The 14,599-nt window shown below is 45.7% G+C and overlaps 1 protein-coding gene across 2 annotated transcripts in view; it reads right to left on the reverse strand.

The window, feature by feature from the left end:
- The window catches only part of LOC137368229 (dedicator of cytokinesis protein 2-like), a 1,222,644-nt gene that overhangs the window by 887,158 nt on the left and 320,887 nt on the right, over positions 1 to 14,599 (reverse strand). For both annotated transcript variants that reach the window (XM_068028710.1, XM_068028709.1), the window contains exons 18-19: positions 10,894 to 11,077; positions 3,975 to 4,072 (exon numbers count right to left, since the gene is read on the reverse strand). In XM_068028710.1, coding sequence (XP_067884811.1) covers positions 3,975 to 4,072; positions 10,894 to 11,077 — 282 coding nt within the window. The remainder of the gene's footprint in view (positions 1 to 3,974; positions 4,073 to 10,893; positions 11,078 to 14,599) is intronic.

Genomic DNA, 14,599 nt, shown 5'->3' on the forward strand with positions numbered 1-14,599 from the left:
CTTCTGCTTTTGTATTTGAAAAAAAAATCTGCTTGTTGTTTGATGCCATCATAGTCATTTATCATCACAATAAAAAAGCAGTGTCTCTTTGACTGGAGAGTGCGAATGGAGCACAATTTTCCTTGTGCGTAATAAACACATAATTTTCAGCCTCAAAAGAGGCAGCCCATAATTTCTTATTCGAGCATCGCTTCCGATAAAATAAAGTCAAAGCGAAAGGCCGGGCGTGACTTTAAAAGGGGTACTGTGGGCTTTGTAATGACACATCTAGCGGTTTCACACCTGGAGAAGAAAGCAGTCATGCAATCGGAGACGCCAGGAGGCTGATTGGTCACAGATTACATCCATTGAGGTTGGAGCTGAGTTGCATTGGTAGGGCTAGACAGAAGGAGATTTATTCAGCATCTAACTCGTGCTTCATTTGACCTGAGAGTAGTTGATAATAATATTTCTCGTTCACCTTTCACAACCTCAGGACCCAAAGCAATTTACAGCAAACAAAATGTTGTAATATTGGGAGCTCAGTGGCCAATCTGCACACAGCAAGTGGCCACAAGCTGCACAGAGATAATGACCAAATAATCTCTTTTCAATGATGTTGGTTAAGGGACGAACATGGACCCGGACACTGGGGATCTGTGGTGTAGGGGTCATGTCACTGAACTAGCAATCCAAAGTCCTGGGGACACAGGTTCATAAGAACATAAAAACATAAGAAATAGGAGCAGGATTAGGCCATTCAGCCCTTCAAGCCCACTCCACCAATCAATGAGATCATGGCTGATCCTCTACTTCAACACCATTTTGCTCCACTATCCCCGTATCCCTTGATGTTTTTAATATGTAAAAATCTATCAATCTCAGTCTTGAACATACTTAATGACTGAGCCTCCACAGCCCTCTGGGCAGAGAATTCCAAAGATTCACCACTCTCTGAGTGAAGAAATTCCTCCTCATCTCAGTCCTGGGTGCCCTGCTCCTTATTCTGAGACTGTGTCCCCTGGTTCTAGACTCCCCAGCCCGGGGAAACATCCTTCCTGCATCTACCTTGTCAAGCCCTGTAAGAATTTTGTATGTTTGAATTAGACACCTCTCATTCTTCTAAACTCCAGAGAATAAAGGCCCATTCTATTTAATCTCTCCTCACAAGGCAATCCCTCCATCCCAAGAATTAGTTTGGTGAACCTTTGTTGCACTCCCTCTATGGCAACTATATCTTTCCTTAGGTAAGGAGACCAAAACTGTACACAATACCCCTGCGGTCTCACCAAGGCTCTATATAATTGCAGTAAGACACCTTTGCTCCTATACTCAAATCCTCTTGTAATAAAGGCCATAAACATACTACTTGCCTTCTTAATTGCTTACTGTACCTGCATGTTAGCTTTCAGTGACTCATGAACAAGGACACCCAAGTCCAGTGTTCAAATCCCACCATGGCAGCTGGTGGAATTTAAATTCAAAGAATTAATAAAAATCTGAAATTGAAAGCTCGTCTCAATAATGGTGCCATGAAACTATCATCAATTGTTGTAAAAATCCATCTGGTTCACTGATGCCCTTTAGGGAAGGAAATCTGCCAACCTCACCTGGTCTAAATTACATGCAACTCCAGACCTACAGCAATATAGTTGGCTCTGAACTGCCTAGCAAGCCACTTAACAGACAACAAATGCTGGCCTTGTCAGCAACACCCACATCTCAGAAATAGGGCCGTGGGATCTTTTACATCCACCTGAGATGGTTGACATCTGATTGGAGAGCCAGCTCAGAACTGTACTGACCTAGATTTTGTGCCAGAGATGGGACCTGAGCCCACAACCTTCTGATTCAGAGACCTGCATCCTACCAATTGAGGTATAGCTGGAACATGGGTGTAACACATTCAGATCCTCAGGGCACATACATCCCTCACCATGGCAAACACAGATATTTGATGAAAATACATTTTGGATTTAAACTACCCACCCCATCCGCTGCCCCTCCCCACCCACCGCCTCTACATAGTTACAAAGGATTCAATGACCTTCCAAATTCCAAATCCATCTTCTGAAAATTTCTAAAGGAAATAGACAGGCAGATGGTACCAACACAGCTAAAATCTGCAGGTATGCTTTTCCATCATCCCTTGCTCAGCCAGATGATAAATCTACACTGCAGGTCTCGGCTGAATTCAGCTACAGTTGGAGTTGCACAGTGTCACAGTAGATACAAGGTAGCATTTTCCTGGGCATCCTCATTTCATCGACTGCATCACTGTTCTCTCCTCCACACACAAAACGGACAAATATGTCCTTGAGGCAGCAACAACTCCTGTGTGCTGTAAAGTAAATGTTACATTTCCACCTGAATAGACTATAAAATGTCCTCTTGCAATTCATGGCTCTATTACAGTAGAACATGGGCATTGTCAGGAAGGCTACTAGCACTAACAAACCTTCTCACTCGATCTTAACCTCACCTTTACCTTCATCTCCTGATTTTTTTTATTGATGCTGATTAAGGTGTAAATATTGGCCAGGACATTGGGGAGAGCTCCCCTGCCCTTCTTCAAAATAGCATGGAATCATTTATATCCACCTAAGAGAGAAGCTGGGACCTCAGTTTAACACCTCATCTGAAATACAGCACTTCAAACACTCCCTTGGTACAAAGAAGAACAAAGAACAAAGAAAATTACAGCACAGGAACAGGCCCTTCGGCCCTCCAAAGCTGCGCCGATCCAGATCCTCTATTTAAACCTGTTGCCTACTTTCTAAGGTCTGTATCTCTTTGCTTCCTGCCCATTCATGTATCTGTCTAGATACATCTTAAAAGACGCTATCGTGCCCGCGTCTACCACCTCCGCTGGCAACGCGTTCCAGGCACCCACCACCCTCTGCGTAAAGAACTTTCCACGCATATCCCCCCTAAACTTTTCCCCTCTCACTTTGAACTCGTGACCCCTCGTAATTGAATCCCCCACTCTGGGAAAAAGCTTCTTGCTATCCACCCTGTCTATACCTCTCATGATTTTGTACACCTCAATCAGGTCTCCCCTCAACCTCCGTCTTTCTAATGAAAATAATCCTAATCTACTCAACCTCTCTTCATAGCTAGCGCCCTCCATTCCAGGCAACATCCTGGTGAACCTCCTCTGCACCCTCTCCAAAGCATCTACATCCTTTTGGTAATGTGGCGACCAGAACTGCACGCAGTATTCCAAATGTGGCCGAACCAAAGTCTTATACAACTGTAACATGACCTGCCAACTCTTGTACTCAATGCCCCGTCCGATGAAGGAAAGCATGCTGTATGCCTTCTTGACCACTCTATTGACCTGCGTTGCCACCTTCAGGGAACAATGGACCTGAACACCCAAATCTCTCTGTACATCAATTTTCCCCAGGACTTTTCCATTTATTGTATAGTTCACTCTTGAATTTTGGTACTGCACTGTGAGGGTCAGTCTAGATTTTTGGGCTCAAGTTCAGGGCACTAGAATAGGCCCTGAATCCACAACAGAAAACTAATGGCTTGAGCAACTTTACCAACATAGCCTGACAAGTTGGGACATATATTTTGCCACTTTCCAACATTGCTTACTTCAGTAACTCATAGAGAGATACAGCACTGAAACAGGCCCTTTGGCCCACCGAGTCTGTGCTGACCATCAACCATCCATTTATACTCATCCTACATTAATCCCATATTCTCTACCACATTCCCACAATTCTCCTACCACCGACCTACACTAGGGGCAATTTACAATGGCCAATTTACCTATCAACCTGCAAGTCTTTGGCTGTGGGAGGAAACCAGAGCACCCTGTGGAAACCCCCATGGTCACAGGGAGCACTTGCAAACTCCGCACAGGCAGTACCCAGAACTGAACCCAGATCACTGGTGCTATGAGGCCATGGTACTTGCCACAGTGCCGCCCCAATGAAACAACAAACAAACCAAGTACATTAGCTCCTATCGCTTACACTTACCTTGACAACTTCCCCTCCATCTACCTTCATCAGTTTTTTCAAATTTTCGTTTAGTGCACCAATGTTGGAACGCCATTTCAACAAGCCCAAGAGGTCCACTGAATTATGACGAAAACAGAAAAAATAAAAATCATAAATTGTAATTTTAGGCAGGTTGGGAACTAAATCCTATTGCTCTGAATACTAAACCTAATGGGAAAAAAAACACAGAACGATAATCATCTTGGAGATGTACCACCCATCTAATAGAATGCATCATTAAAGGGCTTTGTAGTGTATGATTATATCCCATTCACGGCAAAGGTCCACTTGGTGCAATTACCTTGTTATGTAGATGAGTGTTGGCATCTATTATTTATAAAAAGAGCTATTTTACTCTGGAAGAAAGTAGAAATATAATCTAAATCAAAATAATTTGACAATAATGTCATAACGATGGCATAGTATCTTATCCAACATTGGCATTCAGTTGCAATAAAATAACAAATATGGTAGAATTTGCTAAATCATAGTTGAGTAAGATATAAAGATCTAATTAAGAACAGAACCTAGTGACAAGGTAAATGTACTGATGGAAGGAGTTCCAGAGATAGGATATCTAATGGAAGATGGTAGATTGGAGGACGAAGAGTACATGGTATGTGCAAAGAATGATTTTGGTGAAAGATAAGGTCTATTCCTCATTCCATGCTTTCTCAAGAAGCATCCCTGTTTGTTCTAAAGGATTAACTGGAGAGCAGCAATGAAATGTTCTTGAACTATAAGGTCGCCGAAATGGCAATCTGTGTCTCCTGATGCCCTTCAATGCTGAAAAAACCCAAACATGTTCATGAGAGCATAGGGGTGTACAGAACCAAGTGAAACCATTGCAGTGCTTCTGACTGGTCACAAAGTTTGAACACCCTAGCTATAACTATACAAAGCTTCAGGAATTTGCTCACTGATTCTCCTTATAAACAGAATAGCAGAAAGAGTTTTGGGAACTTTTAACATTTAACAAAACTACTGAGGCTTTTAAGGTAGCTCTTATCTAAAGAGGGAACAAATTTCCTAATTGCATTTAGTTCGGACACTGAGTCAGTAACCTGTGGGTTCAAATCCTTTTTGCGGGATTGAGTATATAATCTCAAATTGATATTTCATTGCTGCATTGTTGGAGGTCCCATTTTTTAATTTCAATTTTACTGGAAATAAAGCACTGGAGTTTAACACCCAAAAAATGGTTTGTGTAGGGGTCGGGTTAGAAATTAAAATTTTAAAAATCTCAAACTCGACCCCAACTTGCCCACTTCTGGGTTTAATGGAGGTGGGACAAATGGGGGAGGGGTGCGGCATACCACCAGCCCCCAGGTGAGTTGCCAATTTAAATATTTTAATGAGGTGCAAAGCCTCTCGTTTAACCTGTTTCTCAAGTTTTACAGAGGCCTATGAGATTCAAGCTCTCAGAAACTTGACAGTTGAAGGAAGGTGAGGACAGCTTCAGGAGAAGTAATTGCCTTTACAGCACTGCTTGTGGGCCAGGAGGGGCAGGAATGCTTCCTGACAGCCCCACTTCCTACGGTCACCCATCATCAGATCCACTGCCATACAAAGACCCGCCTCCCCCCCGGATCAGGGATTGGATTTCCCCCGGGATTGAACCCTACCCCACCCTGCAGGGTCATGGATCAGACCAATCTGATCCTACAGCTCAGCAGGCTCAGCAGCGCCACCGGGAGCAGTGACCACTGCTGGGACTGCACCTGGAAGAAGAGGACCGCATAGATGAATGTCACCCCCACAACCAGGTAAGTAGGGTCTAGGGGCGCCGGGTCCAATGAGGCATGCCCCAGCGAGGGGGAGGGAAGGTGATGGGTTGGTGAGGGCAGGCAGAGCTGTTGCCATGCGGGTGGCCATAGCTGCCGGGGTGCCCCTCCATGGACCAACAAGTGCCCGAATAGAAGGGGCCCCCAAGCCCATTGGGAGGCAGCCAGGGCTTACCTGTTGACTTCCTCTCATGGCAAAGGGATACCCCGGCAGTGGAAAGAGGCCTTAATTGGCCACTTAAATGGCTCAATTGGCTTCTGGGTGGGAGGGTCACCCTCCACCTTCCCCGCCGCTGATAAGATGGCATGGCGGCAGGAAAGCGACAGACAGTCCACCCCCCTCCCCGCCTTTCTGCAGCTATTTTATGGGCCTCCTTCGCCTCACAGCCCACCTCCAGATGGCTGATTAAATTCAACCCATCATGTCTGTGGCAGGCAGTCGAAAAGGATATATCCAGTCTAATCTCACATTCCACCTCTTGGTCCACAGCCCTGTAGGTTATGGCATTTCAATTGCACATCCAAGTATTTTTTTAAATGTGAGGAGGTCGTCTGCCTCTACCACCGTTTTAAACAATGAGTTCCACACCCCCACCTCGCTCAAGTGAAAATTTTTCTTGTCAATCCCTTTCTAATCCTTCTACCAATTACTTTAAATCTATGCCCCCTGGTTGAGTGGTAAAAATCTTTTGCCCTGAGGGGAGATCTGATTGAAATGTACAAAATTTTGAGGGGCCTGGATAGAGTGGAGGTGAAGGGTGTATTCACCTTAGCAGAGAGATCAGTGATCTAGTGATTGGTAGAAACATTAGAGGGGAGATGAGGAAAGGTTTTTTCACCCAGAGGGTGGTGGGGGTCTGGAACTCACTGCCTGAAAGGGTAATTGAGGCGGAAATTCCCAACTCATTCAAAAGGAGTCTGGATATTCACCTAAGAGCCGTAAACTGCAGGGCTTCGGATCAAATGCTGAAGGTGGGATTAGAATAGGTGGATCGTTTTTTTGGCCAGCACTGACACGATGGGCCAAGTAGCCTCTTTCTGTGCCTTAAAGTTTCTATGATTCTTTCTCTGATTCCTGGTTTGCAGACATAGAAATTCACTTCAAAACAAATAATTAGGTTGCCTGCATGTCGCATTAATGTCATGCAAATGATGTGCAACACCCCTCTCTCTCTTTGCCAAACAGAAGACAATAACCTCTTTAATCTAAACCACTTTTCTTTTGTCCTGTCGCAAAACCTGTTTTTTTATATATAGGAATATAAATTTCGTTACCGCAAATGGAATGAGTTACAGGGAAAAGAACTGAAGTAAATAATATAACAAAGTGGGTTTAAGAGATGCTTAGAATTACTTTTCTGGAGAAAGAGGGAATTGAGCAACAATGTTGTTGGGATTGGGATTGAGCAAAAATGGCCTTGCTAGTTGTACCAAATAGTTATCTCTTATTTCTAACGTTGTACTTTCTGGAACAGGGTCACTATGCTGCTGTCCAAACCGTGCAGCTTATTTTCCCTTGCTTTAATCATGTTACTGCTGGGGCTTGAACCTTCACCATGTTAGTGTCAGTGCCAAGCACTCTCAGGTCAGAGACATTGCAGTCAGAGATAGAGTATAAAACTGCCTCTACTTCATCCGAATAACATGACTCAGCCTCAACCGCTAAACAGCACCCACTACTGCGCCTGCGTGATATTTGTTTTCTATTTCTAAATCCAACAATCCAGTAGCCCATTTAAGTCGCATCACCAATTCGTGATTTTAAGAAAATATGGGCATCACTGGCAAGGGCTAGCATTTATTTCACATCCCTAGTTACACTTGAGAAGGTGGGGAGCTGCCATCTTGAACTGCTGCAGTCCATGTGGTGGAGGTGCTCCCATAGTGCTGGGAACATGCATTAGAATACCAATGACCAGGCTTAGCTGTGATTCGCCACGGTAAATTCACACATTAATATTCACTGACCAGCCTCCCGTAATTCACTGTACATAGAAATGCATAGAGTTTACAGCAGAGAAATAGCCATTTAGCCCAACCGGTCCATGCTGGTGTTTATGCTCCAGACGAGCCTCGCCCACCCCTCTTCCTCTAACCCTATCAGCATATCCTGCTAATCCTTTCTCCCTCATGCACTTATCTAGCTGCCCCTTAAATCCATCTATGCTATTTACCTCAATTACATCTTGCAGTGTCAAGTTCCACATTCCAGCCAACCTCTGGGTGACGAAGCTTCTCCAGAATTCCCCATTGGATTTATTAGTGATGATCTTATATTTATTGGCCCGAATTCTGGTCTCCCCCACAAGTGGAAGCATCTTCTCTACATCTACCCTGTCAAACATCCTTCAGAATGTTATAGATCTAGTTCCTCCTTCCTATGGAATAATACACAGATATAATGCCTGCACTAAAAACAGAAAGTGCTGGAGATACTCAGCAGGTCTGTTCTGATGAAAGATAGAGTCATAGAGTTATCCAGCACAGAAACAGGCCCTTCAGCCCATTGTGTCTGTGCTGGCCATCAAGCACCTAACTATTCTAATCCCATTTTCCAGCACTTGGCCCATAGCCTTGTATGCTATGGCATTTCAAGTGCTCATCTAAATACTTCTTAAATATTGTGAGGGTTCCTGCCTCTACCACCACTTCAGGCAGTGCATTCCAGATTCCAACCACCCTCTGGGTGAAAAACATTTTTCTCAAATCCCTTCTGAACCTCCTACCCCTTACCTTAAATCTATGCCCCCTGGTTATTGACCCCTCCACTAAGGGAAAAAGTCTCTTCCTATCTAATCTATCAATGTCCCTCATAATTTTGTATACCTCAATCATGTCCCCCCTCATCCTTCACTGTTCGAAGGAAAATATCCCTAGCCTTTTCAGTCTCTCTTCATAGATAAAATGCTCCAGCCCAGGCAACATCCTGGTGAATCTCCTCTGCACCCTCTCCAGTGTAATCACATCCTTCCTATAGTGTGGTGCCCAGAATTGTACACAGTACTCCAGCTGTGGCCTAACTAGCGTTTTATACAGCTCCATCATAACCTTCCTGCTCTTATATTCTATGCCTCGGCTAATAAAGGCAAATATCCCATATGCCTTCCTAACCACCTTATCTACCTGTGCTGCTGCCTTTAGTGATCTATGGACAAGTACACCAAGGTCCCTCTGACCTTCTGTACTTCCTAGGGTCCTACCATCCATTGTATATTCCCTTGCCTTGTTAGACCTCCTAAAATGCATCACCTCACACTTCTCAGGATTAAATTCAATTTGCCACAGTTCTGCCCATCTTACCAGCCCATCTATATCATCCTGTAATCTAAAACTTTCCTCCTCACCTCACTATTTCTGACACCACCAATTTTCGTGTCATCTGCAAACTTACTTATCATACCTCCTATATTCACATCTAAATCATTAACGTACACTACAAACAGCAAGGGTCCCAGCACCGATCCCTGTGGTACACCACTGGTCATAGGCTTCCACTCGCAAAAACAACCCTCGACCATTACCCATTGTTTTCTGCCACTAAGCCAATTTTGGATCCAATTTGCCAAATTGCCCTGGATCCCATGGGCTCTTACTTTCTTAACCAATCTCCCATGCAAGACCTTATCAAAAGCCTTACTGAAGTCTGTGTAGACTACTTCAACTGCTTTACCCTCATCTACACATCTAGTCACCTCCTCAAAAAATTCAATCAAGTTAGTTAGACATGATCTCCCCTGACAAAGCCATGCTGACTATCCCTGATTATTCCCTGCCTCTCCAAGTGGGGATTAATCCTGTCCCTCAGAATTTTTTCCAATAGTTTCCCAACCACTGATGTTATGACCTGAAACGTTAACTCTGTTTCTCTCTCCACAGATGCTGCCAGAGCTGCTGAGTATTTCCAGCACTTTCTGTTTTTATTTCAGATTTCCAGTATCGGCAACATTTTGCTTTCACGATAATGCCTGCACCTTCAGGGAGATGAGGAGTGAAAGCTAGTGGCAAAAGTGTAAAGAAAGATGACTTATAAAATCATGGAATCATAGGGCTGAATTGCCCCAGTCCTGCAGAGACAGCTTTGGAGGCCGGCGTTGGGGGGGAGCCAGAAAAATTCAATCAAATCACATTGGGCTGGCTCTGTGACATGTTCCTGCCTCCACGTGCTTTGCTCAGAGGCAGGCTCCCAGCAGCGACAGCTACCTGCCTGGGTTGATGGGGCAATTAGCCCCAACTGTGGAATTGACCAGAGCGATTTCACAGTGGGAAGTCTAAGCTGCAAACCATGTGAGACCTTTTATTAAGATGCCGGCATTAAATTGCAGTGTTGAGGTCTCCCCAAGCAGAAGGTATGTCATTGCAGCCATTTATGGAAACTTATCTCTGCTAATGTAGCTCTTTCTGCAATGGCAGCCATTGCCCTCCTACTGAAGCTGCCTCTGTGGCACTGCTGACACTCCTGCTGCTGGCCCCTCAGCAGCGGCCACTCTGCAAAGGTGGCTCGACCCACAGGCCTACTGATGTTGGAACTTGGCCACCGTCCCTAATTGGATGGGCCTCCCAGAGGCAAATTCTGGGAAGGTCACGTCCGATGGCCTGCCACAGCCACTTCCAGGTTCCCGACCCGGAATTGAGGCTGACATCGGGATCACGACCAATCTGGAAAAATCAGCCCATAGGATGGTTGCAGCACAGAAAGAAGCCATTCGGCCCATCAATCCATGCTGGCTCTCTGCAGGAGCACCTTCAGGTGCTTGTCCAATTCCCTTTTGAAAGCCCCTCCACACACTCTCAGGTTGTGCATTCCAGATCCAAAACACTTGCTGCATAAATAAACCTTTCCTCATGTCATCTTTACTTCTTTTGCCAATCACTTCAAATTGGATTCCTCTGGTTCTTGACCCTTCCTCCAATAGGAACAATTTTTCACTAAGGAGAACAGCCCCAGCTTCTCCAATCTATCAACGTAACTGAAGTCCCTCATCCCTGGAACCATTCTGGTAAATCTTTTCTGCATCCTCTCCAATGCCTTCACATCCATCCTAAAGTGTGGTGCCCAGATTTGCCCAGTTGAGGTTGCACAAGAGTTTTATCAATTGTTTTGACTGAAACATTACCGTTCTGTGTGAGTTTGGTTGAACAGACGAGTGTGGAAATCTGGAAGCTGTCCCTTGAGCACGTGGGGTGTCCTCCACTGCTGCTTCTGAATGAAGCACCCAAACTTAGCTTCTGATCAGACATCTGTTTACTGGAAAGGCTATTTAGGTAGATGTTGGCATCTTCAAGCTTCCTACTATCACCCTGCATGGTTAAAAAAAGTACTGTTAACAAATGAAGAAATGTCTGAGCTATCCCATTGAGATTTTTCACAACACATATTTTTGAGGAACTTATGGATCATGTAAAATTCCAGGATGAGGAATATTGCTGATGCAGAGATGAGCATGTTTTGCCCTTTGGCACCATTAAGCATCCTGAACCTTAGAACAAGAATAGCATAGATAATAAAAACAAGAAATGCTGGAACCACTCAGCAGGTCTGGCAGCATCTGTGAAAAGAGAAGCAGAGTTAACGTTTCGGGTCAGTGACCCATCTTCGGAACTGACAAATATTAGAAAAGTCACAGGTTATAAGCAAGTGAGGTGGGGCTGGGGCAAGAGATAACAAAGGAGGTGGAGAAGGTGTTCACCTTCATTGCTTTCTATTTCCCTCCTGGTGTTTGATAAGGTATCTACCAAAACTCGTTTTCACAACCACATCTCCTTCCTCAGTGACTGTCTCCGGCTCCGACTTATTCCATGTGGATTCCAACTGAAGTTTCACCCATCATGCTTTGAATCCACCCAGGATCACAGGTATCTCCGAGAAATACAACGTTCCTAGGACTGCTAATCTCACCGCATCCTGAGATCCACACTCAGTGCTATGCGCCGCCACATGTACACACTGGACCTCTCTCTCCAGCAGCACCGCCTCACCTGATCTCAAAGCTGTTCTACTCCACAGTTTCATTTCATCTTTCGTCTCATCCGACGCATTAACAAAAAACTTTTTTTCTTCCTTTCAGGTGTTAAGGAACGCAAGCTCCAGCAGCTGATGGGGACTAATGCCCCTCCAGATCCTCCTTCCGCTTCACTTCCCTCTGACCCCACCCCTTCTGATCTGACCCCTTGCCATGTATTCACTATACCCTCTGACCTCCCCCTCTCTGATGCTGAGCGTTCTGTACTCAGCAAAGGTCTCAGTTTTATCCCCTTACGCCCCCACCTCAATGAATTTCATGCTCGGCATGACGTTGAGCTCTTCTTCTGTCGCCTCCGCCTCCGGGCTCACTTCTTTGACCAGGAGTCCTCCCCCCGACCAGCAGACCCATTCACCCGCCTCCAGCATTCTCCCTCTACCTGGACCCCTCCCCCTGGCCTCTTACCCGCTCTTGATCTCTTCATTGAAAACTGTCGGCGAGACATTGGTCATCTCAATTTCTCTGCCCCCCTCACTCACTCTAACCTGTCCCCCTCTGAACTTGAGGCACTCCGTTCTCTCAGGTCTAACCCCGATATAGTCATCAAACCTGCAGACAAGGGTGGTGCTGTTGTCATATGGCGTACTGACATCGACCTTGCAGAAGCTCAACGCCAACTCACGGACACTTCTTCCTACCTCCCTCTGGACCATGACCCCACCACCGAACATCAAGCCACCGTCCAAAGGACTATCACTGACCTCATCTCCTCTGGAGATCTTCCCTCTACAGCTTCCAACCTCATAGTCCCGTAACCCTGGACAGCCCGCTTCTACCTCCTTCCCAAAATCCACAAACGGGACTGTCCCGGCAGACCTATTGTGTCAGCCTGCTCCTGCCCCACTGAACTTATTTCTTCCTATCTAGACTCTATCTTTTCTCCGCTGGTCCAGTCTCTTCCCACCTACATCCGTGACTCTTCTGACGCCCTACGTCATTTTGACAATTTCCAGTTTCCTGGTCCCAACCGCCTCCTCTTCACTATGGACGTCCAATCGCTCTATACTTCCATCCCCCACCAGGATGGTTTGAGGGCTCTCCGCTTCTCCCTGGAACAGAGGCCCAACCAGTCCCCATCCACCACCACCCTCCTCCACCTGGCTGAACTTGTTCTCACATTGAACACCTTTTCCTTCAACTCCACGCACTTCCTTCAAGTAAAAGGTGTCGCTATGGGTACCCGCATGGATTAGTTATGCCTGTCTTTTTGTGGGATATGTCGAGCATTCTTTGTTCCAGTCCTACTCAGGCCCCCTCCCCCAACTCTTTTTCTGGTACATTGATGACTGTATCGGTGCCGTTTCCTGCTCCCACCCCAAACTGGAAAACTTTATCAACTTTGCTTCCAATTTCCACCCTTCTCTCACCTTTACATGGAACATCTCTGACACTTCCCTTCCCTTCCTCGACTTCTCTGCCTCCATCTCTGGGGATAGGTTGTCTACTAATATCCATTATAAGCCCACCGACTCCCACAGCTACCTCGACTACACTTCTTCACACCCTACCTCTTGTAAGGACTCCATTCCATTCTCCCAGTTTCTCCGTCTCCGACGCATCTGCTCTGATGATGCTACCTTCCATGACGGTGCTTCTGATATGACCTCCTTTTTCTTCAACCGAGGATTTCCCCCCACTGTGGTTGACAGGGCCCTCAACCGTGTCCAGCCCATTCCCCGCACCTCTACCCTCACCCCTTCCCCTCCCTCCCAGAACCGTGACAGGGTTCCCCTTGTCCTCACTTTCCACCCCATCAGCCTCAATATCCAAAGGATCATCCTCCGCCATTTCCGCCACCTCCAGCGTGATGCCACTACCAGTCGCATCTTCCCCTCCCTTCCCCTGTCAGCATTCCAAAGGGATCATTCCCTCCACGGCACCCTGGTCCACTCCTCCATTCCCCCCACCACCTCGTTCCAGTCCTATGGCACCTTCCCCTGCAATCGCAGGAGGTGTAATACCTGCCCATTTACCTCCTCTCTCCTCACTATCCCAGGCCCCAAACACTCCTTTCAGGTGAAGCAGCAATTTACTTGTACTTCTTTCAATGTAGTATACTGTATTCGCTGCTCACAGTGTGGTCTCCTCTACATTGGGGAGACCAAGCGCAGACTGGGTGACCGCTTTGCAGAACATCTCCGCTCAGTCTGCAAGCAGGATCCTGAGCTTCCAGTTGCTTGCCATTTCAGCACTCCCCCCTGCTCTCATTCTCACATCTCTGTCCTGGGATTGCTGCAGTGTTCCAGTGAACATCAACGCAAGCTCGAGGAACAGCATCTCATCTACCGATTAGGCACACTACAGCCTGCCGGACTGAACATTGAGTTCAATAATTTCAGAGCATGACAGCCCCCCATTTTACTTTCATTTTTAGTTATTTTTTCTTTTTTTTTACATTCTTTTTTACATTTTTTACAATTTTTTTTTGCATTTATTTCATTTCATTTTAGTTTGTTCAGTTTGCTTATCCACTGTTTTTTTTTCAGGATTGCACTTGCTGCTGTTCAATATTCAGTGCATTAACACCTAATCTGTACTAATGCTTTGTCTTTCAACACACCATTAACATATTGTTTGCCTTTGCTCCGTGACCTTTTGGTCAGCTATATGGCCTGGTCCAATCTACACCTCCTTTGTTATCTCTTGCCCCACCCCCACCTCACTTGCTTATAACCTGTGATTTTTCTAATATTTGTCAGTTCTGAAGAAGGATCACTGACCCGAAACGTTAACTCTGCTTCTCTTTTCACAGATGCTGCCAGACCAGCATTTCTTGTTTTTATTTCAGATTTCCAGCATC

The sequence above is a fragment of the Heterodontus francisci genome, chromosome 1 (genome assembly GCF_036365525.1).
Source record: "Heterodontus francisci isolate sHetFra1 chromosome 1, sHetFra1.hap1, whole genome shotgun sequence".
In the NCBI taxonomy this organism is placed as follows: Eukaryota; Metazoa; Chordata; class Chondrichthyes; order Heterodontiformes; family Heterodontidae; genus Heterodontus; species Heterodontus francisci.